At 36.3% G+C, this 27,014-nt stretch overlaps 1 protein-coding gene across 3 annotated transcripts in view; it reads right to left on the reverse strand.

Annotated features, from left to right (window-relative positions):
• The window catches only part of vgll4b (vestigial-like family member 4b), a 76,404-nt gene that overhangs the window by 10,072 nt on the left and 39,318 nt on the right, over positions 1 to 27,014 (reverse strand). For all 3 annotated transcript variants that reach the window (XR_013818604.1, XM_079844974.1, XM_079844973.1), the window contains one exon: positions 12,163 to 12,352. Coding sequence is in view for 2 of the 3 variants with exons in the window: in XM_079844974.1 (XP_079701100.1) it covers positions 12,163 to 12,352 (190 nt within the window). In the remaining variant the exon portion in view is untranslated. The remainder of the gene's footprint in view (positions 1 to 12,162; positions 12,353 to 27,014) is intronic.

Below are 27,014 nucleotides of genomic sequence, written 5' to 3' on the forward strand. Positions count from 1 at the left end.
GAGTTCACAGCAAACCGTATCGAGGTATTGTATATTGTTTAGAGATGCACTGATTGCAATTTTCTAGGTCGATTCCCATTTACATTTTCTTTGTTGTGTGACCTGCCGATACAGATTTTTGCTGCTTCTGATTTCTTTTCAAAGAACTATAATTGACAGCATATACAAACAAAAATCTACTTTTCTGAAATGCAAAATTGTATTTTCATAAAAAAAAAAAATTATAATAATATAAAAAAACACTAATAAAAAAAACAAATTTCAAACAACAGCTGGATAGTCTTCATTGCAAAAATTAAATACAGTTTAATGCTTAAAATGAGTTACAAAAGTTATTCAGTCAAGATTTTATTTAACTGAATACTCGCCAAGATGGACCTTGTAACAATTTTGTGTATTTCAGTGTTTAAGCGCAGTAAGAAATCAGTTTTATTTTTTCCCAAATAATTTTTTTTTTCCATATTAATTCTTCTGGATTGCATTGTAATGATTTAATCAAAAACATGTCTAATTAATTTAATCAATAAAAACATTTATAAAATGTATTACATTTATTTACAATAATAGGGCCCTTTGAAATGTTTTTTTTTTCCTAAAAAAGAAATTCTGTGTCATGTATTTTAGTTTTTCTGGTAATCAAATGAATGCATAAAACATAACATTTATTTTTAGTCAAATTAAATTTAAATAAACCCTTCCATTTTTAGCAAACAAAGTGGTGCACAACACAACAGGGGTTTACTGTTAAAATAACAGTTGTTAAAATTGTGTGATCTTTCATTTAAAAAGTTGCACGCATCACATCATCGATGGAGAGAAGAGGGCGAGAACGCGCCGCTGGCAACAAAAATTTGAATCGGTAAGACGAGAGACTGACCGGCCGGTCACTGATGCAGAAAATCGTCCAAATCGGAATCCATGCAATCAGCCATTTCGCTTGCCCGATTTCCCCACGTGTTCAAGTCAGACACATGGACATGCCAGGTAAACAACAGAAATCTGCTTGGTTTAAAAGTGACATCTGTGATCCATACAATCACTACACTATCAAGACCATTTTTGACAATTTCACCAATGTGGCCGCACCTTTACACCATAGCACAAGGATGTGAAGCTACATTGACTTCAGGCATCATATTAGCAGTAAGGTCAGATCTAAGAGAAGCCGAAAAATATTTAGAAAGACCTGCTGAAAGCCTCTTCACCCAAGATCCTTTGAAAGCAAACAGCAAAGAGGCCTTTTAATGAGATCTTTCAGTTCCCTGCTATTCCACTCTGATGTGAGCAAAATGCTCTGGCAATATTCCACGAGTGCTTTCAAGACGCTTGCTCCGAGAAAGAACATTGTTATTTGGGATTCTGAATAGCGTGAATCTATGTTCACATGAAGCTCTGTTGTGTTTCGATGTTTTAGCTCAATATAATAGTAAATAATGTGCAATTAGAACTGTGACATTGGGCTGGGTATTAAAAAATTTCAAGATTCGATCTCGATTCACAAGCTTGCAATTTGATTCGATTCAATATCGGAATCTATTAAAAAAAAGTACCGCATTTTTTTCTGTAATTAATCACGATAATACGTTTTTATGTTTTGATATTGTAATAATTTCAGTTACTCTCCAAATTAATGAAAAAAACATTTATTGACAGCATATTTTAAATATGTGTTGTATTGTCATGTTTTTATGAATGAAGGCCAGTATCACTAATGTCTCTATGAAACATTAATGACGTTACATTACAGTATAACTGAAAGCTACCAATTTCAACATTTATTAGGCTTTAAAAAAGAATTTATTCAAGTGAACTTAAAACAATCTTTACATAACCCCATTATAATAAATGTTATTTTTAACTGTGCCTTCCCTGTTAGACATATACAGAAATGTAATAGTTATCAAACACCTTTTTTAACTGCATAAATAATAAATGAAATATAGATTAATCATCATTAAAGCTACAATTTTCTCTGTTCCCGTTATTCTTTGATGAACATTAATGACAGGCATCATCAGTGCTCCTGTCACTTTAAGAACAGCCACTGCCGAACATGACGCGGATCTCACGCGCTGTCCCACACATCTTATTTCCTCACAACTCTTTAAGTTCACTTATGTTATTTAACTAATTTAGGACTCCTAATATGAGAATCCTCAAAATTCTCTGTTTTGTTGTTATTGTTTGTTCATGAGCAAAAGAGAACTCGATGTGAGCCAGAGACTGACATGAGTCTGTCTGTGCGTCGAGTGTGTGTGTGTGTCAGAGTGTCCCTCGATTAGCTGAATTGTGACGCAGCCACACAGACAGGACATTGACATACAGACGCTGGAAATGATCGAGTTAATTTTTTTTACCGTGCGATTAATTGATTTATTGACTATCGCGACAGGCCTACTCTCAAGCCCTTCCTTTGAAACTGCATTGATTTGGACCTTCAACCGTTGGTTGCCATTGAAGTCCGTTATGTGGAGAAAAATCCTGGAATGTTTTCCTCAAACTTAATTTCTTTTCGACTGAAGAAAGAAAGACATGAACGTCTTGGATGAGATGGGGGTGAGTAAATTATCAGGGAATTTTCATTTTGAAGTCAACTAATCCATTAATGTTTATTTCGCGTTGTAACTTATTTAAGTGGATGAGATGATCCGTTCATGTGAACGGATGCGCTACAGCAATCTATCACACAACATTAAACAGCGCCAAAATTGTATTTTCTTTTTGATTTCTTAATAAAATGGACGTAATTTGAAATCTGAGACTTTGTTTCATATCAAAAGTAATAACACTTATGGTGATTTATTGGATAGGCACGCTACCATGTTCCGTTCATTCATGAACTGAAAACAGGATAGATTTGGGATTTAAGAATCGATATTGGTTAGTAAAAATGAGAATTGATTAAAATTAAGAAATCAATATTTTTTACCCAGCCCTACTGTGACAGTAACAAGCCTTAGTATTCTAGGAGCAATATGTGGATGTGAAGGTAACTTGGATAAAAACACTAACTAACATGATCGGTGAGAACATTTTCAAACTATTCCTCTGCCATGACAGTAGTTGAGAAACCTGACCATTGAAGGCGACAGCGTGATGCTTTGTCTAACAGTTCCCCTGAAAAAAAATATATTTAGTAAGTCAACAGCCATCTACACATTATGCAGGACGATCGAGGTAGGCAGTCTGCTCCAAACTTTATAAAAGTGATGTGAACTCTACAAGACTCACTTTAGTCACAGATGCAGGCCAATAAAACTAGGAGCATTTTCTCATAATTGCATTTCATAGCCGTGCAGCAAAACCTCACGATTCCACCACAGATCTTGGCAGGAAGATTTCTCCCTTATTTCTCCTTTAAGTCACTGGACCCTCGCCCACAAAGATACAGGAAACATCTGGGAGAAATCAAGGCTAGGAAGGCAGAACCACAGGATACAAACAGTCAGCTCTGTGGAAATGGTACTTCATCGGATAGAGCCGTCCCATACGCACTGCTCAATATCAGACATACTTCTAGCTGCTTTAAAACATTAGCTTTATTAATAGTGCGAGATGTTTTTAACTACCGTTACATTTATATATCTTTCTGAATATATTTACTCCCCATTTGTAAATGTTAAATGCGTTTACTGAAGCAGCTAAAACATGTTGGCACATTGATTATTTTTGGCTCGGGTTTTAAAAGGAGCATCCAAAAAAAGGTAAATGGCAGTTTCAGAGTTTGGATCCTTACCACACCGAGTGTAATCAGTTTTAAGCCCTTTGGCTAACTTGCTTTGACAAATTATAATCCAAACACAAATGAGCTACTCATGTGTTTGTATATACATGTATATATATAAAAAAAGTTAGCAGAAAAACATTATTTTATAAACCCTAACCACACTGGCACTGCCTTTTCATGACTCTCCATTTGGCTGGCTATGGATGCATGAGAAAGACACAGTCTCCAATTTCCCAGCAGGAACACACAGGCTGCCGTGGATTATTCCCAGCTCCGGGAGAACCTATGAAATCAGATGGCTGTCCTGATGCATTAAGGGAGATCTAGGTCAAATTTTAAAAGTATGGACTGCTAATGATAAGGTTCCCTTGGAAGTCTGTAGCATATATGCTCTACACTGCTCAAGGAGTCCATATTATGTCTTTGATGTCGTTTTCTGGCTCTACTAGAGCAGGTTTTCCTGCTTGAATGTTGACCATTTCCCCATATTCTCCATTGTTGCGGCTCCTCTCTTTCAGTCTGTCAGTAACGCTCCGTTTAGTTCCTGTCTCTATTGGGAATCCACCATTATTTGCCAGATCGGGCACCGGTCAGACAGGACCGATCCAAATCCGATACTGTGCATATAATATTGTGTGGTATTGTATTGCCCCCTACAAAAGGCACAAAAACATTATAAAGCATCATCAACGCTTTGAGCACTATATTAAGTGTTCTGAAGCCACTCCATAGTTTAATGTGAGGTACAGATGAATATTTAAGTCATTAAATTCAAGTTTACGTGAATGCTTCCCTCCGCTGCGTCTGTCAGTCATTTTCCATTCAGCTTTCAAACTGCTCGGTTATGACAGTCAACATGATGAAACCCTCTCCAAGATGATTCAATGTTTCTATTATGCTTGATCAGTAGATAACAGTCTATAGTTTCGCATAAAATGACTTTATCTGGCTGGAGTTTATTGCGGTTTCTAAATCGTGTTACTTTCAACCGGGTGTCTGTTAGATCACAACAGTGGACTAGAGTTGGATTGTATTGTTCTTCACGTTCACAGTAACTGAAATGTTAAACTGTTAAAAGAAAAGGCTTCATAAAATATAGCATAGATAGATACACTGCCCTCGATATCTCTTCTCTTTGTGTTTTGAGCATTTCAATTAGTGATGCACCGATCATGATTTTACATGGCCGATTCCGATACCGATTTTTTTCAAGAAAACTGGCCGATTCCGATACCGATTTCCATTTTTTTTTTTTTTTTTTACACAATAAAAGAATGAAAGTATACATGAACAAGATGTTTATTTGGTATTTAACAGGCTAAATTGGCTTTTGGCTAATGAAAACAAGTCCGCAATCTGAAATTAACAAGAAATTTAATTGGAAATTAAAAGGCTGAAAGGTGAAATTAAAGGCAACAACTGCATATTCTGCAATCCAAACAAAGATGTTACTTAAATCAGCATTTGTTTTTAAATTCAGTGTAAAGAAAAAAAGTCTTTACCAGTGAAATTAAATAAAACCAAAGTATATAATTGTTCCAAAATGTTAAATCAAATAATGTTTAGTGCAACGAAAAAAAACTAAGATGCTACAGCAGGTGCTTTTTAAATCAAATTAAGTCAATGTAATTAAGGTAAAATAAAAGTTAACACTTTAGAATAATGGTCATTAGTTAACATTAGTTAATGTATTAACTAACATGAACTAACCATGAGCAGTACATTTGTTACTGTATTTGTTCATCTTTGTTAACGTTAGTTAATATAAATACAGCTGTTCATGGTTTGTTCATGTTAGTTCACAGTGCATTAACTAATGTTAACAAGATTTTAATAATGCATTAGTAAATGTTGAAATTAACATTAACAAAATTAATAAACGCTTTATAAGTGCAGTTCATTATTAGTTAATGTTAACTAATTTAGTTAACCAATATTAACTAATGACCATTATTCTAAAGTGTTACCAAATAAAAATGATCATCCTATAGCAGGGTTTTTCCTGGGTCAAAAATGGTCTTCGGTGGTGGCTGACAGACATTGTCATCCACACACACAGTAAAAAGAACTCTACCTACGTGATCTGTGAGCGCAACACTGACAATACATGTAAAATAAATGCAAAGAAACTTTTGTAATTTTTGCTTATCTTATTTTGACATCTGATATTATGTATGATCTCTACCTTGATGTTTGTTTCTTTTGATCCTCATTTTTTACACTATTTAATGATAATTGTTTTGGTATAATCATATCAATATTAAAAAGTAGCATAAATTAATAAATAGCCTAATTTTCTACCATATACAATTTAGTAAAATTATCAGCTAGCTAACAACTTTGTTCTGGTCTCACCTAACTCCAATCTACACTAAATTATATTTCACTACACATTGTCAACATAAATAAGCTGAATGACTGTGGATGATTAAACTAATTCTTACAATTCACTCTTGCTGAATTGGGTAAGCACACGTGTGTTCTCATTTCAGAGGAGTTCTGAGTAAATTAATAAACTGGTTCGTTAGTTCAAGTGTTGGACAGATCAGTTGTTCTAACCAGTCGTTAAAATGATTCGGTTCAAATGAGTCATTGGTTCGCGAATCGGACATTAGCAGACGCGTTGTGTGAGCAGATGAAGCTGAGCTGAACAAACGCTCACTATCCGGAGAGGTAGGCTCGCGCAGAAAAGCGGCTCTTCCTCAGTTCTCCAGTTTCCGTTTGTAACACACAAGTGACATGTTCGCGAATGATTGCAATATCAGGGTTTTTCCTGGGTCAAAAATGGTCTTCGGTGGTGGCTGACAGACATGGTCATCCATACACACACACGCACGCACACACAGTAAAAAAGTACCCTACCCACGTGATCTGCAAGCACAATACTGACAATACATTTTATATAAATTCAAAGAAAGTTTGTAACTTTTGCTTATCTTATTTTGATCCCACATGAAAAAATACTAGAGTATATTATAGTAAAATTACTCTAGTAAATACTATAGTGTTTTTGAACCGTACTATAGTAAATATACTACAGTAAATTAACAAAGTGTAGTAAATACTATAATATACTACAATTTACTGTAGTATCTTTACTATAGTATGGTTCAAGACTGTAAGACTGATACTAGAAGACTATGGCTGTAAGACTGTGGATCATTAAAACTAACTCTTACACTCTTGCTAAATTGGGTAAGCACACTTGTGTTCTCATTTCAGATTGTTCTGAGTAAATTAATAAACTGATTCGTGAGTTCAGTGTTGGACAGATCAGTTGTTCTAACCAGTCGTTGAAATGATTCGGTTCAAATGAGTCATTAGGTCGCGAATCGGACATTAGCAGACGCGTTGTGTGCGAATCCCGTCTGTTAGAACATCGCGAAAGATTTGTAAACACACAGAAAACACTTCATAACCGGATAGGATTTGTTTCCCGTTTATTGAAAGTATGGTTTATGTCAGCTGGTCAGAGAATCAGTCAATGTTTTTTGAGCGCATTTCACACCCAGCGGTTATTAAAGGAAAACATCGTCTGATAGCGCCACGTGCAACATGGATTCGGTCTTCCGACCTTTTGATTTTGATTAACGTAATATGTGAAATATTAGAAAGCTAAGAATGCTTATTTTGAATACAGAGAGCATGCGAGCGGGGGAGGAGCTCTCTGATCGTTCTCTCTGACAGTCGGTTATGCGCAGCATCTATTCTACATCATTCATAAATCACAATAACTCATCAAATAAAGCTTTGGCGGGAAAAAAATTTGTTTTGGCGGCCGCCAAAAAATTTTCAATGTAGGAAAAACCCTGAATATAGGCGTATGTTCCGGATAAATCGGCAGAAAAATACAAAGAAAACCGGCCGGTTGCCGATCGCGCGCTAGAAGCAAAAACCGGCCGGTTCCGGTTTTTGGCCGGTCAACTGGTGCATCCCTAATTTCAATGCGGACGGAGCAATTTTTCCCCCCTAAATGTTTAGATTTTATTGTGCACATGATTTTTATAGTCACTTTTGCTGGTGAATTATCCACTAACCTAGTTTATCCACTATCTAGTTTATAGTAGTATTTATGTCATAGATTGTGATATATATATTTTTTTTCTTCTTTATAATGAAGTTGTCTGTATTTAGTAGATTGTATTTAATCTATATTTAGTAGATTGTGTTTAACACACAAATGTGCTATGATTGGTCAGCTGGAGCAGCATGTTGTGATTGGTGTTTGAGAAATGTCCCTCCCCTTACCATAACTGCCAGTTTCAAAAAACTACTAAGTAACTCAACCAGGCCCCGCCCCTTTATTCTGCATATGAATTATTATAATGAGGAATATTGTGAAGTGTTGGTTCCCGGATTAAAACTCGAGACTACAATAGAGGCGTTTCAGGGAGTTCAAAAACACTGACCCTGATATAGAGAAGAACTGGAGCTTTTCATGCTCAAACGGCAACATCACACACTAAAGACAGTGCAAACATGGACTAGGGATGGGAAATGTATCCTGATTAAATCTAATGTAATGTTTTACTGCGATTGTATTTTTAAATCACGGTTTTGAATAAAAATGTTAGCAAACATTACATTTAGACATGTTGATAATACACATGATGGCGCGCTTGATGAACCGCTGTCGTGTGACGTCTAGCGACTGTTCACACAGAATCTGATATTGCGTTGAAAAGGTTGAGGCAGTGGAATGGGAAAAAAGCAAAGATATTAGACGAGAGTTGAGCGGCGTGTTTTTATAATGCCGTTTCATGCGCGAGACGCTGCTAAAGACACGAGTGCAACAGCCAAACAGAAAAAAATAGCTCAATGTAATGCAAAACCTGTAAAGAGCTACTACTGTATGTTTAATATCATGTTTGCATGATGATGACAGGCTGAAACGTGCTGTTATTTTCTGTTTTTACAAAGCATTTTCTGTTAATAATAGCCTATTACTGCTGTTATTTATTGCTATTACTTTTTGGCTAAGAAACATTTAGCGTTTTTCTTATTTTATATTATTTCTGAGTATATAGGATATGTTTACGATACGTTTGTACAATATTTGCCTTCATACTTTATTTCATGCATATTTTGTGCAAACATATTTAACAAATAAGTCATTTGTTTTACATTTACACCATGATGAGCACTTCAGGTGTGTGCATTTGGAATATAACTTTTAACCAGATGGTTAATAAAGAGAATGTTTCCTGAATCATATTGTAGTAATGTTTTTTTAAGTTGAGTAGTTAAATACTTTTTCTTTTTTAATCAGTCAATCGTTCTAGAAAAATATCTAGATTTCTTTCTTTTTTTGCCATATCGCCCAGCCCTAACATGGAGAAAAGCACAATAGGTCCTCTTTAAACCTTCCTTTTAAATATGGCACTATCAGCCGTTTAGTAAACCAGAGGGACTCTTATTTTGTTGTAGATGTCAATAGGGACCAAGGCAGGAACAGTGTGCCTTATTCTGCAGTGGGGCGTCTCCAGTGGGACAGGCCGGAGCAAGCTTCCAGAATGCAGTGGGCTGACCGGATAAGAGGCCCTTTGTTTTCATGGAAGCAGTGAGAATGAGAAAATGGCCCCCACCCTGACACAGAGCCCACTCAACGACAATATGTCTCCCGGAGAGTCCAGTTCTATTAGCCCTACGAGGTTTCATTGGCAGCATTGAGGAAGCTGTATATGAAGGGTCTTATCTCTTTGCATTAAACTGTTTAGTCTGGCACGGACAGACTAGAAATCATACAGTAAACAAACGCAGACAAACTACAGATCAAAAACGAGCATAACATGAAACAACAGACGCACGCTTCTAACAACAGAGGGCCAGAGATGCTTAAAACAACTTTCCAACTCTGGACAAAAGCTTATGGTGAGTAACGACACAGGAAGAGTGATTTTCCCAGCCCCCACTCCCAGCCCCTTCATTCCCTTCTATAGAAAAACAGCATCATGGAAACCTGAGCCTGTGGTGTCCGGTGTCGCTCCCAACGAAAACAATCAAGAACGGCTCATTCACCTCCATCCTGATCAAAATCACATGTCAATATGGAGCAATACAGAGGCAAAAGAACAACTCAATCCTCAGAGTTCAAATATAAACGTATTCCTACCCTTGGAAAAACTCAAACATTTTTGTAGAAAGTTTTCCAAGTTAGCTTGAGGGTCTCAAAAAAACAGGGGTATAAAAAAAAGGTATAAAAAACTTCAACTTCACCTTTTACAAAACTCAAAATTATTTTGGATACCCTTTAAATAAATTGTTTTATAATTATAATTATATTGTAAATTGTTTCCGCAGAGGTTTGCTAATAATAAACAACATCAAGACTTCACCATGCTGAGGAGCACTTCAAACTCTCAGCTTCTGTTGTTCTCACTGCACAGCTTGACACTTTTTTCCCAAGGAGCACCTGTGTGCCTAAGTTGAATTTCTGGATTTATATATATAAAACACACTAACAGATTTTTGCCATTATAGTGATATTGTTTTATATTTATTTTGTGTCAGTTAAAACAAATTTCAAGTAAAGAGATGTTTTATGGTTTTAGTTTTTGTTAACCAAAATAACACTGACACTAGTCAAATATATATTTTTAATAATATGCCTCATAGAATGTTGTTAGTCTTTGTGACGGGGCATCCCAGACAGAAGCTACAATAGTTTACTTTAAATTAAATGGCCATTACAATTTGTGTAACCAAAAAATAACCAGGTGGAAATTGGACACATGGCATGACTTATTTAATAAACAAGCCCGAAATACACGGGACTCTTATTTTGAAATGTCTGTGCTTTATTATTGCAGGAGCGAATTCAAACAACAAATGACAAAACATTGTCATAATTGCTCCATTCAATGTGTGTGAGCCAGTGGAACTAGGCCAGTCGCGATAGTCAATAAATCAATTAATCGCACGATAAAAAAAATGAGCTCGATCATTTTTCCGGCCGCGATAATTTCCAGCGTCCGTTTTTATATCCATTTTTGCAGAGCGTTACATTATATGATCATGCTCTTATACATGTAAATGCTTCTAAGTGCGACAAGACACAAGAGAATGCACTGTATGTCAATGTCCTGTCTGTCTAGCTGCGTCTCATGTCAGCTAATCGAGGGACACTCTGATACACACACACACACACACACACACACTCGACGCACAGACAGACTCACGTCAGTCTCCGGCTCACATCGAGTTCTCTTTTGCTCATGAACAAACAATAACAACATAGAGAATTTTGAATATTCTCATATTAGGAGTCCTAAATTAGTTAAATAACGTCTTAAGTGAACTTAAAGAGTTGTGAGGAAATGAGATGTGCGGGACAGCGCGTGAGATCCGCGTCATGTTCGGCAGTGGCTGTTATTAAAGTGACAGGAGCACTGATGATGCCTGTCATTAATGTTCATCAAAGAATAACGGGAACAGAGAAAATTGTAGCTTTAATGATGATTAATCTATATTTCATTTATTATTTATGCAGTTAAGAAAGGTGTTTGATAACTATTACATTTCTGTATATGTCTAACAGGGAAGGCACAGTTAAAAATTACATTTATTATAATGGGGTTATGTAAAGATTGTTTTAAGATAAAAAATGGTCTCAGAACAACTATTATCGTTTATCGCAATAATTTCTTGGCCAATTTATCGTCCAGCAAAATTTGTTATCGTGACAGGCCTAAGTGGAACGCACAACAGCTCCACCTTCAGGCTTTGAAACATGAAGCGTCACATTTATTTAATGAAATCGCAGCCTTTTGAAGTTGAATAATCACATTATGCAGTATCACGATTTATGCGTTTTCATCCCCAAAATATAAGATGCCTTAAAAGGATCATTAAGAAGCTTTTTATGATCCTACATTTAAGAAAACTGATCTGCAGGGATTGTTTATTTGCACGCGTGCTCCAAAATACATTATATAATTTGCTTCGCACACATCCACTTTTAGTTGCAAATGCGAGTGAAATGGCCGAGCCTTGCACTGGCTCTTGCACTTGGATCCTAATTTACAGAACAAATTGGTGGTCATAAATCAGCGTGCGCTGTTCTGCCTAGCACCAGTGTGGCTTTCTCACAGCTGAACAGCTCCTCTTGTGTCCCACGACCGAACGCCGATCTTCCAAACGGGGCTGGAATGTGGGGAATGTTCACAGCTCTGCCATGAGGGCACGGCCAGGCACTACAAACAGCCCATGTGCTCCTCTCTGATCAACGGGAATGTCAGGAATCCCAGGCCTCGGTCTTCAGCACATTCCCAAGCATTCCAGAAGCTCTTTCTGCAGGAACACTGGCCATAACTTGAGCTGAGTAAGAGGGTTTCTAAAAAAGACCTGATTGCCAACCAGATGTCCATGTTGGTGGAGAGGACACACACACACAAGATGTTTTCAGAATGAGATGAGATATTATCGGTTCCACTTACAACTGCGCGGCCAACAACCGGCTCATCTTGGCCACATGCTCGCTGTTACAGTCGATGTCATCGTCTGCTTGGTCCCCACTGAGTTTCCTCTTGCTGGGGCTGATGGGAGGAGGGCCCGTCCTGTGATTGCCGACTGGAGAGGACAGGGACATGGACTGCATTCTGGACTCGCCTCTCAGAGCAGCCTCACCTGCCAGAAACACAAGACAACCAGCATTAATAAAACTGATTCAGTCGCTCTGACATTGAGTGATGTTTTTTTACTGTAATATTTACCAGTAAATAGTAGGCTACTAGCTACTTAACTAAATTCATAAAAACAACCATATATATATTTTTTTCTATTTAATTAAACTTTTTGTCAAACAAAGTGCTGCACAACTAAGCTTTATACTATTAAAATTAAAACATGGAAGAACATTTTTGATTTATTACTTAAAAAATAAAGTTTGATAATTTATAAATTTGGATAGTTTATTATATTTCATTAGTGTTAGTATTATTATTACATTGAGACGTATCTAAATTCTACTGTAAAACAGTAATATATTTTTCAATTAAACCTTGAGTTAACACCGGCGGCATTTCCACTTTTCCGGTCATGAGTATGAGGTAACGCAGCTCTGTTCATCATATTAGATACATCTTAGCGAGTTGAAAATTATGTTATGCCGTTACTCTGTGCGTTCACTCAGCGGCTGCCATGACACTTGTAACACATTGTAGTAAGAGTAAAGCGTTCCTGCAAAATAAAACCGGAAACCGAGGGGAACGCAGATATGACGCCATTGAGAGGCGACTCCTTAACACATCCCGGTTCCTTGGTTAAAATGGCAATTTCTCATGATTTACAAATAGTTGGAAACATTTGGGATAATGTAAGTACTCAACTGAACGAAATATATAACATTGGCCTAGTGGTTTTTGGATATTTTACTGAAAAGATTTTACATAGTGCACCTTTAATATTCACAAACATCTGGTGCATCTGGTGATATAGACTACTGATATTTGGTACTGATTGATTTAATGTGACTCAGTACTCCGTAGTATCGACGTAATTCGGTTAATTTAATTTAGTCCTTAAAAGTAAAGAATTCGGTACCCACCCCTAGTCTTCATGTGATAACACAAACTAATGTGTGATTCTGAAATGCCCTGGTGCTGTGTATGATCTGATCCCAGCGATTGTTGAAAAAGATGCGAGTGAGCAAAGTGAGAAAGTCTACTCTACACAGTGTGTCTTGAGTTTAAAATCAACTACAAATCAAAATAGTAATAGGACGGAACACAAAAACATGTCAGCTGAGTGCTATGAACACATACATTGTAAATATTTCTACCATTTCAACCACTGAACCATGGTTTTACAACAGATGAAACAAGCAAAAAATAAATAAATATATAAATACATAACAGGGTTATTGCTGCAAATTTGCCTTGTCTTAACATTTAATCAAAAAGGATTTTTCAGATTTTTTGGTCATTCCACCAAGGAGTCGGAGTCCAAAATGGATAGTGTACCATTTCGGTCTTAAAGTTAATTTTAGTAAATACTGTCTAAACAATTTTCCCATATATCAATATTTTCTGAGAAAAGCCCCTCAATGTAGATAATTCAAAAACATTTGAATTGGCTAACACATTGTTGCGTCAGACGAGTCGTTTTGATAGATAAACAATGGATTCTGTGCAAACGGTTCCTCACTCAATTTGTGTACCTGTTTGTTTTCAAATCACTTTGAAATAAATTGGACTAAATTAATTGTATAAATGTTGTAATTAATAAATAAATGTTTGTTGAGCATCAAATCATCATCGAATGATTTCTGAAGGATCATGTGACACTCAAGACTGGAGTAATGATGCTGAAAATGCAGCTTTGATCACAGGAATAAATTATTTAAATATGTTAAAATAGAAAAAAGTTATTTTACATTTTAATAATATTTCACGATATTATTGTTTTTACATTTTATTTTTGTATTTTTAATTAAATAAATGCAGCCTTGGTGAGCATAAGAGGCTTCTAAAAACATTTTAGAATTTTACAGATCAAAACTTTTGAACGGTAGTGTATATTAAATGTATTATATCAGCCACCAAGCTGCCAGAGATACTAGAACTGCCCCATTAAAACCCATACCGGTCGACCACTACGTTATATTACACATGAAAGCTCCTAGTCAATATAGGCCACTGCTTTGATGTTGATTTTCAGATCATAAAAACCATCAAATCACGGAGAGAAGAATCACAGCAATCACCATAAACTCACTCATGCTTTCTTGAGACATTGTTCTCTCAAGAACACTCCTCCATATTAGAGCAGAACAAAGATCAGCGACTGATGCAGTAAAGTATTTTGAAAACATTGCATTACATTCAGGGTTTCAAATTAACACCCGCCAAATGCAGGTAAAAATCAACTGTGGCGGGTAACACTGTCAAATCACTAGCCAATTTGGCGGGTCACTTATGTTTACTCACTTTTTATATACATGAGCACGCTCATGCACGCTGTCCGTGAATGTTCTATCTGTGACGTACAGACAGCGCACCAGAATAGAGTTCCCTCTGGCGCTTGAACAAACAAACACACAGACTTATGCCAAAGTGCCCGTTTTGTCGAGTATCCTCATAAGAGCAATCTTAAATTAGGTAAATAAAGTCTTAAACGAACTGATAATGAGATGCGAGTGACAGTGCGTCAGATCCGCATCATGTTCAGCAGTGGCAGATCTTAAGTCACAGAAGTCAATAAACCAGTTGCTGTGATGTCTGTGATAAATGTCAATCACAGAACAAAGGTAAGAGAAAAATGATAGCATTATTAAGGATTAATCTACATTTAAATGTATTATTTATGCAGTGCAGACTGTTTGATAACTTTATTAAATGTCTGTATATTTCCATTAGACAGGTAGGGATGCCACAGGTAAACATGGCATTTATTATAATGGGTTTATGTCAGGATTGTTTTAAGTTCACTTAAATTAAAAGTTGTTACTTTTTAAAGCCTAATAAATGTTTTTGATATAATAAATGAAATTGATAAAGCTTTCAATTATACTGTAATGTTGAGTGTCTAATCATTAATAAAAAATCAGTTTCATAGAGATATCAGTATCAGTGATACTGCCCTTCATTCATAAAAAGATGCTATTACAGCAAATATATTAAAATATATTGTCTAGCTTCTTTCTACATTAATTTGGAGAGTAACTGTGAAATTACAATATAAAACTCTTAAAAATTATTAAATATATGTATAATTAGGGCTGTAGCGATAGACTAATCTCACGATACGATACACGATATTCAGCTCACGATACGATGTATATCACGATATTCAGCCAACGATACGATTCGATTCGATATAATTCGATACACTTACATCATTTTCTGAAAGATTTAAAGGGGACAGAGTGATTTTGGTGACATCTTGTGAGTGTTTCATTTACTTGGATTGAATTAACTGAACTGAAAACTAAAATCATCAATTACACAATATATGTCTCTGACTGGACAGAGAGTCTACAGCTTGCAAATGCTGGACAAAATGAATCAAAGATGTGTTGAGAAAATTAGTTCCATTTATTGAAACTGTAGCTAACAAGCCTTTGAAAAATAAATAAAGTGCAATATTGCAATTAACAATGGAGCTTTAAAAATTGCAGCAAGTGGCCTGTTCTGAACAGTATCTTTGACAGCTTTTTTAGCTTGACACTGACACTTGGTAGTATTTCTAGAGTATTTCACGTTTGTGTCACACAGCTTGCAAACCAACCGCAATGCTTTGTCTAAGTCAAGGGTCTCCAACCTTTTTTAATTTGAGAGCTTTTAAAAAAGAAAGTCAAAGAGAGCTACTCATGTTATATAATACATAAAACTCTTAAATAATGCATCATAATTCTCATATTAACAACTATCCAAACTGTTTTACACCTGAAAGAGTATAGTAGTAGTTCCAGTAGTCGGTACAATACCATAGGGCTGCAACGACGCGTCGGCGTCGTCGATGACGTCGACTACGAAAATACGTTGACGTGCGTGAAATGCGTCGACGCGTCGGCGGCACAATATTTACGTTCTAGAATGGAACAGAAGATCTAGAATAATGGCAGCTTCTGCTCCCGGGCATAGTGGAAATGATCATTTATCATATAAAGCCAGACCGCGACATTCTAAAGTGTGGGAGTACTTTAAACAGAAGCCGAATAAAACTGTTCTTTGTTCGCTCTGTAACGCCGGTTTCACACTGCACGCGGTGGCAGAGCAGAAGCTGTGCGCGTGGAGAGCGGGAGCTTTCACACTGCAGTCAGTGTTGCCAAGTCCGCTTTTTTCCGCGGAATTGGGCTACTTCTACACTGTTGCCGTGGGCTGTGTCTCATGTCCGCGGGTTGAAGCAAAAAAAACACACATATTTAACCCCCCCGAACGCGATGTTTACCAAAGAACCTCCCCGAAACGCGATTGGGCTTGTTTTGGGCTAGTTTTGAGTAACGAATGGGTGGGTTTTGTTGTGTAAAACCTGGCAACCCTGCTGCCAGTGTTCTCTCGCGCAGCTGAACCGTGGCGCGTGTATTGCAACAGACGGTCACATTTTCCTGGGTTCTTCTCCAACCCCAGTACGTCTCGTGCTTTTATTTATTATGGGCTGCATATATCTGCTGTAAATGCGACCTGGTTCCGCTCTGTCCCAAACACATATGCATAATAACTTGCTGTATATAGGTATAGTTTACATGATTAAAGTAACATTAAAGTTAAGATATGCCTCTAGCTTTAATCATTTAAATGTGTCTTTGAAGTTTGGGCAAAAACTTCTGGCAGCTTTAGTCGTTGTTTATGCACCTTCAAAATAGACGACTAGTTATACATTAACACTATGCTGAAAGCTCCTGTATGTGAACCTTTTGCAGATAAATACAAGTGCATTTTCGTTTACTATTGACAAAAATCAATAAGTAGGCCTAAATCATACTCAACTACTATAGTAAACAACTTTTCCTAATTAGGCCTACTCTGTATACATTTTATGATGAATAGTATCATTATATATTATGTTTAAAAAGCTTCTTGTGTTCATATATTTCTTTATAAAATGGCATACTATGTACACTACCCTTCCTGAAATACAATTAATATTGTCATCATTCATTGATTTCATGTTAAAATAATATACAAATTCACTACCCTCTTTGAAATACAATAATCAGTAAAAAAGAATAATAAGATTAGTCTGGAAAAATAATCGTTAGATTAGTCGACTAATCGAAAAAATAATCGTTAGATTAGTCGACAGAAAAAATAATCGTTAGTTGCGGCTCTACAATACCACTATTTATTTTTAAATAAATGTTTTATTTTATATGATAATCATAAGTAAATAATACATAAACATGTAAAGGCTGTATGCTGTTTACAAGTAAACATTGTTTATAAATGAAAGATCAAGTGAAAAATAAGCAACCATTAATAATTATATAATTAGTATTATTTATTTCATAATTATTATTATTAGTAGAGATGTATTATTATTACATAGAGACGTAGCTAATTTTACTGTAGGCTACAATCTGTAGTCAATCTCTTCACCTTAAACCGAACTTTTATTTTGACGGGTTGCCGTGATTACCAGTGTCTGTGTTCATGATGATATGACAGTGGGTGCGCGTCTCAGTCATTCAGCTCCCTAGTTCAGTCAGGGCACTGATCAGGGATCAGCCCATTGACTTGTGTCCTGATCAGTGCCCTGACTACTGAACCAGGAGCTGATTGAGACGCACCCAGTTTTCTCAAATGAAACGGTAAATTCTCATGAAGTGAAGGTTTATGCGTTCGTGTTGGCAGAGACTACAAGAGCGATTGCGCGGCGCCCGTCATCCACACAGACGCAAAACATGCAGGAGTAATTTTGCAGTTTATTATTTACAGACACTAGTATATATTCGGCTTCAGTCTGGAGCCCTGCGCTTAAATGAACACGGAAGCGACTGAACGCAGCTGCTATGGTGAGCTATTTTTAGAACAGACCCGCGGGCAACTCGTGTGGTCCTTGCGGGCGACTCATGTTGTTGACCCCTGAGTCTGTCGTCGCTTTCCTTCTTCTTTTTAAACCCTAAGTGCTCCCACACATCTGCTTTTAAGCATGAAGGCGCTGGATTTATATTCACCGCCATTTTTTTGAATCTCCTCGCTCTGACTCCGTAAACAAGAAGAGGTAAGTTAGACGTCGGCGTCTGTGTAAAGTCAGTAGTACGGGTAACTTTCTCTACAGCGATACTAGCGGCTGGCTGACCAAATCGCTCTTCCTGCAACGTAAATGGGGGTAAACACGGGGATTTGAATGGGACTTATTTATCGATTCTCGCGGCTTAAAAATCGATACTCTCTTGGGAGAAAAAATATCGATTTATATCGCAGAATCGATAAAATTGCCCAGCCCTATGTATAATGTATATGCTATGATGTATTTAATCTGGTTTATTTCTTCTCTTTGGCTAGTAGAAGTTCTGAATGGCCGGTAACTTAATTTAGTAACCAAATTGGCCGGTGAGTGAAAAAGTTCATTTCAAACCCTGATTACATTGATACACTGAGGCTGTAAAGTCTCAATATTTGTACTGTAAATGCCTTCAATCACAGGGCTCCAGACTGCGACAAAAACGGTTCACCAAAAATATTAATTTGCGAGTGAACGTGGATAACCACAACAGATAAAATTGACAGCTGTGTGGACGCTAACTAATCGCTATTAATTGTTTTAATTAATACTGATATGGATTCTTACCCGTCACATTTGTGTCACTTTTAACTTGTCTGTTAATTTTAGTTAACAATTAACAAACTTTAAACTTTTTGGTGCTCTTTAATGCAGTCTGACAGATCGCTTAATCAGCATTTCCACATTGGAGCTTGTATAAAACAGCTTAAGAACAATCGTGTCACAACGTTAAATTTACCTCAGAAAAGCCATTCAATGCTCAAACTCGTTAGTCAGCTAGAAAAATAACTATAGAAAGGGGCATTTTACTTAATATATGCACATAATCCTTATATTTTTACTTAAACTGTTGTCTTCATGAGAAAGAATGGAAGGAGCTTAAAATAAAATTCAACACCGCCCATATAATTGCACGTGAAAAATTAAAACGCGTTTATTCTTTTGTGGCACTTAAAATAATTTGCCGCGTAACTTTTCCCCTTATAGGAGCCAATTTTATTTGTCTGGAGCCCTGAATCAATCAGGTCACAAGAGTGTACAACAAACTTCCTTCTCTGCAAAAGTACTGCATTGGAGGTTTGTAATGCAGAAACAACTGTGACGTGTCTCTTAAAGTGTGCTGGAAGATTCCTCTCAATCCGCTCAAATATGAGATGCAGCACAAGGGCACTCGGTGCATTCGCAAGCACTGTGTAGGAGTTAGGCCGGAAAATTACAACTGGCACACTCTCTCCAATGGGACTTTCCACTTGCGATGAGGTTAACTAAGCCTGAGAAAATTTGTACGATCCATTTATTAAGCCAGACCTGAATTTCACAGTACTGCATTGGATTATTTACAGTAAAATGATGAATAGAGATGTTAAAAAATAACCCAACCGGGTGTCCTCTCCCACACTAAACCTCATGAAATAAGTCATGCATACATCGACTGGCCTTCAGAGTCAAGTAAACGAACGATAAAGCTCAGACAAGCTCACAAGGTACTTCCTAAAACAAGCGGCCTATTTTCCTGACTGGCATGTTTCAGCTCGTCTGTCCGTGCTCCATGGCAACAGCGCTGACATCATTGTTTTTGGCAGGGGCCAGAGCTGCTAAAAGAGAAAAGGCTGCGCTGCTTTAGACGAGCGCGTCGTAAACGTCCACACCGCCCCTGACACACGAGAGCTTATCTGTGCTAGCCTCCAGGGAGCCATGAGGAGATGTGGGCTGCAGTGGCGCTTTGGTGAAAGTTAGTGGCGATACATTTATTATCAATGAAGAATACTGTAGAGACAGCTGTCAGATGATGAAATACACCATTTCCCAAACCTGTTCCTGGAGGATCACAAACACTACAAATTCAACTCTTCCCAATCAAACACACCTGGTTCAACTCATTAGCTCGTTAGACTCAGAGAAGAGACACTCAAAATGTGTGGTGTTGCTGAGCCTCTTGGAACAGGGTTGGGAAACACTGAACTACAGTCAGTTTGAAACAAACATTAGGGTAAGGTGTTGTCAATAACACTACTTGAACAGAATTGGTTTCTCAAATGACAAACAAATACAGGGTTCCCACTTTTTTTAGCTACCATTTTCCATGACATTTTCAATTTTACTACGGCGGGAATAAAAGAAAAGGATCACGCCAAATATAGTTTTTCAAGTCTTTAAAAAGGTGTACAGTTTAATCATACATTATTTATGACTATGGAAGCTTGTTTCCGCCACAGAATAAAAAGAAAAGGTAATTGCGACTTTTTATCTTGCTATTCTAACTTTTTCCTTGCAATTGAGAGTTGGCATAATTGTGATAGAAACTTGCAACTGTGTGATATAGAGTCAGATTTGTGTCACGCCTTCTGCAACTACCAGTAATTGTTTAGGGCCAGTGATAAGCTCTTTGTTCTCGGCTAAAGAAAAACCCAAGAACAATTTAAAAAGTATTTTTCCAGGACAACAAGATTTTCCAGGACATTTTACGTTTTCTTTAATTTTCCAGGACTGGAAAATTTGTCATAAATTTTCCAGGTTTTCCAGGACAAGCGGGAACCCTGGAATAATTTTACATGCAGAAGTAAGATTTTAAAGAAGCAAGAGGTCAGAAAGGAGAAAAATTACTTAAAAGTCTGAGAAAAGATTGCTGTCCAAATAGAGCTTGAGTTACATTCATCAAATATAATTTAATGTACTGACATGTCTATAGTAATTATGAAGGTGACTGTGTCTATTCTGCACTGCAAAGGTGAATTTCGGTAACATAACTGAGAAATATTATTTGATATCTATTTTAAATGCTCAGTTTTCTATGAATTTTCAAGAGGTGGTTTCCTGGACAGGGTTTAAATTATGCCAAGAGTAGGCCTTCATCTAGAATAGTTAATCGTGAGTTAAAAAATTGTTGCCTGGAACAAATATTAAGCACAGATTACTAACACCTGGACTATGAGTCATGAGCTAAAATAAACAGGATTCATTTACAGTTTTATCTAATTGCTTACACACAATTTCTGAAAATATGGCTCCATTTCTTGTAACTCTACACACAAAACACACAATATGCAAAACATCAGACATCTCTTGCAAAAGTAACACTTTGTGCAAAACTATTTTAACTCTTCCAAAAATGTTGTTTTTGCATATAACTACACACAAATATGCACAACTGAGGAATTTACAGTTGAACTGAAATCAACTGCACTGAATCAACACTGAAGTCACTTGAGCTGAATATTGACACTATATTGGCTTGTAAGAGCCGCTTTACAGCAGAATTTGTTTTGAATTTGTTACTGAAGCTGCAATATATTTTGTTGTATGCATATTCTTTCTTTCTCAAACCTGAGTTTTGATTTCCAAGTGATCAATTTATGTATAAGTGTTTTCACACTTGATCATTGGCTGTATAGGTCCTCAGTAAATGAATGTGACAGCTGAGAAGAAAAGACCAGGATTCACTCACAACTTGACAAAATGTGTTTTGCTTTTGTATGACAGCATTGTTATGATATGAATATATAGTAAAGTGTAATTTATTTCTGTGATCAAAGCTGAATTTTCAGCATCATTACTCCAGTTTTCAGTGTCACATGATCCTTCAGAAAGCATTCTAAGATGATGATTTGATGCTCAACAAACATTTATCTATATTATCAATATAGAAAACAGTTCAGATTTTTGTGGAAACGGTCATACATTTTATTTCTCAGGATTCTTTGATGAATAGAAAGTTGAAAGAACAGCATTTTTTTTTTAGATAAAATATTTTTTTAACTGTCACTTTTGATCAATTCAATGCATGACATTTTACATCTTAAAATGTATGCATGATTGCAACGTAGTTTGAAAAAAGCTCAGAAAAGTGCGTCAACCACTTGTAATGCCTGAAGCTTGAAGTGCAAAGGCTGTATGCAATCTCTTAACCATTACAAATATGAGATATGATTCAAGCATTAAGCAGCTAGTGTTGCTGTATTTGACAATAGTCAAAAATCAAATGCAACATCTGCAAACACAGAAGCTTTCTTCACAGAGAGATGTTGGTACATTTTCAAAAAAGCTGTTCCAGTAACTGTTCTGGGGTTGCGTGATTTTATACATTCACACTGCCAGAACTTTCCTGTTTTCTGAGCTTTCATTCCCACACATCGTGGACCGTTCCATAAAGCCAAAGTTGCGACATCTAATGTACTCAATGAACCCCCGCAAATTTATTTTAGCGCTGTCCTCTCGTAAATACAGGGCTCCAGACAAACATTTGAGAGCAGTGGCGCCAGCACCACTCAGTTCTACAGATGGAGGTACCAGTTTAATCAATCAAGTTTAAATCATAAAATTACTATTGTTTTGCATTAATAAGTGCAGTTACTAACATGACTACATGTTTGTTTATTAGAAATTTAACAGTGAAGAGCTTGAATTGATATGCAGATCAAATTAACTTATTAACAAAAGTGATGTACAAAAATAGGGAAAATTTTAATATTCTACTCGTTATTAAATGTTCCATTGATCTTTTATAGTATCACACTGAACGACAGCTCCAGTGATTATAAAAGGAGCGATTTTTACTTGTTTTCTGTGTAGTTGCCACAATTCGAAGAATTTCATGAGATTGTAACTTCCTACTTTTTCCATATATTAGGAAAGGGGACTGGAAATGGCAACAAGTGCTCCTCTGCTGCCAGCTACTGGTTATAGTGGAAAGTTTGTGTCTTTTTTTTTTAATAATAAATAAAACAACATTTGACTATTTCCTCCACAGTACCAAAATCCATGTGGTGTTCCTACTGTAAATCCATGTGGCATCATTACTGTAAATCCATGTGGCGTCACTTCAGTAGATCCATGTGGCGTCACTACATGTGACGTCACTACAGTAGATCCATGTGGCGTCCCTATAGTAAATCATGTGGCGTTACTACTAATCACTGTGTAGTAATGGTGTCATGTGATCAAGATCGGCCCGTGTGGGAGTTTGCATTGCGCTGTCTATTATTGCTCCGAGCTGAGACACAGTCCGCGCAGCACAGCTGACAGCAAAGAGTTGCACGCTTCCATTCCACTTTCTTTTGCCGTCTGATGTTTCTCATATATAACAGAAATTGCAGCTGTTATCAGTTGGGCACCTCTAACAAAACTTAATCACACCAGCAGGAAAAAAAGGTTGCAAAATGCCACCATTTGGTCGCCGTCCGGAGCCCTGAAATATCGCCTTTATTTTTGTATACAAATTTCCCCTCCTCCCAGCATAATATCGGCACAACAACTAGGGCTGTGCAATATGGACAGAATAATCATATCGCGATTTTAATGAATATTGCAATTGCGATTTTATTTGCAATTGTTTTTGCTTTTTCAAACATGCCAGTGCACAAGAAGTGCATAACACATTTCACAATGAAATAACATAGTATTAACAGCTTGATAAACAAAACTGTAATAAACGGTCTTTAAAATAGACAACATAAAATAAATTAAGGTTAACTAACTAGAAATGCACCGATTGATCGGCCAGGGATCGGAATTGGCCGATTTTCTGCATGATCGGCCGATAAGTGAAACGTGTCTCCGATTTTGAGCCGATCCGTCTACATGCGGCTGTGAGCAGGAGCGCGGCCGCGACGTTGACGTCACAGCCACACTCGCTCACAGCCGCATGTAAACATGTCGTTGGCATGGAAGTTTTTTACTGTGCGCGAAGAAGACACTAATTATACCATTTGTAAAACTTGTAAGGTTAAAATAAACCGCTGGGGAACCACCAGGAAAGCGCACAACACAACAAACCTAATTAGACACTTAAAACTCCATCACCCCAGTTTGAAGAAGGCAGTAAAGGTAAAACGGCTAAAGCTGGCCAGAGCTTAGAGCCAGTCACAGGTCAGCAGCCTCTCCTATCTTTCCTTGGTATAAGCAACAAAAAAAGACCAAAGCAATTACAAAGAAATTATGGACTAAATGGCGCTGGATGACCAGCCGAACACATAAACCGTCACTTTATGAGAATTTACCGTTTCATTTGAGAAAACGGTCATATCATGAACACAAACTCTAGGGCAACCCATCAAAATAAAAGTTTGGTTTAAATTTTTTAAATTGACAGAATATATTAGGCTACTGTTGTACTAATAATTATGCCTAGATGGTTGATTATTTTTCACTTTATCTTTTTTTATAAACAATGTTTACTTTTAAACAGCATACAGCCTTTAAATGTTTATGTATTATTTACTTATAATGATTATCATCATAAATAATAAACTAAATTAAATGGTTAAATAAATTTAAAAAAAATTATAAAAAACATTTAGCTGTGGTACCGAAATTGGTACCGAGTACCGTAAAATTTGTATGGTATTGGTACCGACAACTGGAATTTTGGTACCGTGACATCCCTAGCTGCAAACATTTATTACCCAATTACTGAACTATTATTTGGAGGAGTATTGTACACTTCAGGTTTGTTCATTCATAGGATCTTTTGACTTTTGTAAGACAAGTAAAAAAGGTAAATTTTTGTTTCATAAAGCATTTCTACTTCTTTCCAGGCACAGAACTCTTTTTTTGTTTAAGTGAGAGAAGATCCTGTTGTAATGTTTAAAATTTATTTTATAATAAAATAATTTTGCTTTGAAGAAGAAGTGCATTTTTGTTTGTATATGCAGTCAATTATAGTTCTTATAAAGAAAATCGGAATAGGCAAAAATCAGTATCGGCCGATCTCATTAACAAAAAAACGGAAATCGGAATCGGCCAAGAAAATTGCAATCGGTGCATCTCTATAACTAACCTAAATTCCAGTCATAACAATCAATAAACTTCAAAACCGTTAAATTTATATGCGGCTCCATCGTTCTGCTGGACCACATATCTGTGGTCGTGGTGTAGTAAATGTGTTTTTATTCACTAGTAACATTTGTTTCATAAAAACAAATAAATAAAGTGCATTGATTCTAAAATTGGCAGATTATTTTTCAGATTAATTTTGACAGCATTAAAGTTCTGAATATAATTTAAATATGTTGCTTTGGAATTATATTCATTGTGAAATGTGATAAATCTTAAATTAATTATTCATTATGCAAGGGGGTGGTAAAAAAACCCTGAACATTTTCTAAAGTTTGCTTTGGCATTAGTGGCAATATAAAAGCTAATTATTCAAGGGTGTAGTTTTGGTACAGTAGTTATTTCCCTTCAGGGATACATTAATAGAATTCAGTCCCACTTTAATTCATATAGACCGATTTCCCTCAGCCATCGCTTGTAAAGGTTGTAAAACCTCTCAATTCTTTCCATAAAGAAACCTGCACTGCATGATGTGTCTGTGGGAGACTGTTGCCTACTTTCTACTTCAATAAGTCAAGCTAACTTTACTTAACTTTTTTTTTACTATAGCATGATAGGAACGGCTCGCGCAAATCTCATCACCCTTTCGGAGCGTGCTGGTGAACACGCGCAGAGTAGCCTAAACTACGTTGCTTTGCGCGCCACTAATAAACCGGACTTCCGCCATCTTGCGCTGATAATAGGGCTGAACGATTTTGGAAAAAAATCTAATTGCGATTTTTTTAACCAATATTGCGATTGCGATTTAATATGCGATTATTTTTTAAACTCTTTATCTTCTGTATTATTCAATACAGTGAATACATTATTGTATAGTAATGGTGGAAATCTTTAATTGGTACCTCACAATCCGATTCCGATTCTGGGAGTCACGATCCGATTCTTGAACTTTTTAATTTTTAATAAATTAATAAGATTAATATTAATAATTAATATGTTTTTTATTATGATATATGTAATTATAAGCTTTTTAAAATAACTACACATTATAACATTTTAATTCAAACAATTGCATGTTAATAATTTTAAATATATAAACTAATATAGCTGCAAAACATAAAGTAGTAAATCATAAAGAGAAACAAAAAAACATATTACAAGCAATGAACAAAGAGTGCTTTCAGTATTTAAGAGTGTCTGAACTGTGAGTGATTTTTCTCTTTCTCAGCTTTACTGTTTGATTATTAATCACATCATAGACAGCGGGAGACCTGCATTCACACTAATGCACAGATCTCTTTTGAAATATAAGATGTTTTTGCCCTGTCTGATTAATTCATTAAGACATTACTGATGGTGTTTACATTAATTTTGCGTCATAAAAGCATTTTTAAACGCGCACAGACGCGTGCTCGCAAGCACTCTTCACAATGCGCCGCGTGAGCATTTGAAATGGAAAGCCTTCTGTCAGTGACAGGGTTTTTCCTGGGTCAAAAATGGTCTTCGGTGGTGGCTGACAGACATGGTCATCCACACATACACAGTAAAAAGTACCCTACCCACGTGATCTGCGATCGCAATACTGACAATAAATTTAAAATAAATTCAAAGAAACAGTTTGTAGTTTTTGCTTATTTCGATACCTTGATTTTTGTTTCTTTTGTTCCTCATTTTTACACTATTTACAAATAATTGTTTTGGTATATAACCATATCAATATTAAAAAATAGTATTAAAAAAATAACAAATAGCCTAATTTTCTGCCATATACAATTTCTTAAAATTATCAGCTAGCTAATAACTTTGTTCTGGTTTCACCTCACTCCAGTCTAAACTAAATGATTTTAGGCTA

This window comes from Gobio gobio (genome assembly GCF_949357685.1).
Source record: "Gobio gobio genome assembly, chromosome: 19".
NCBI lineage: Eukaryota > Metazoa > Chordata > Actinopteri > Cypriniformes > Gobionidae > Gobio > Gobio gobio.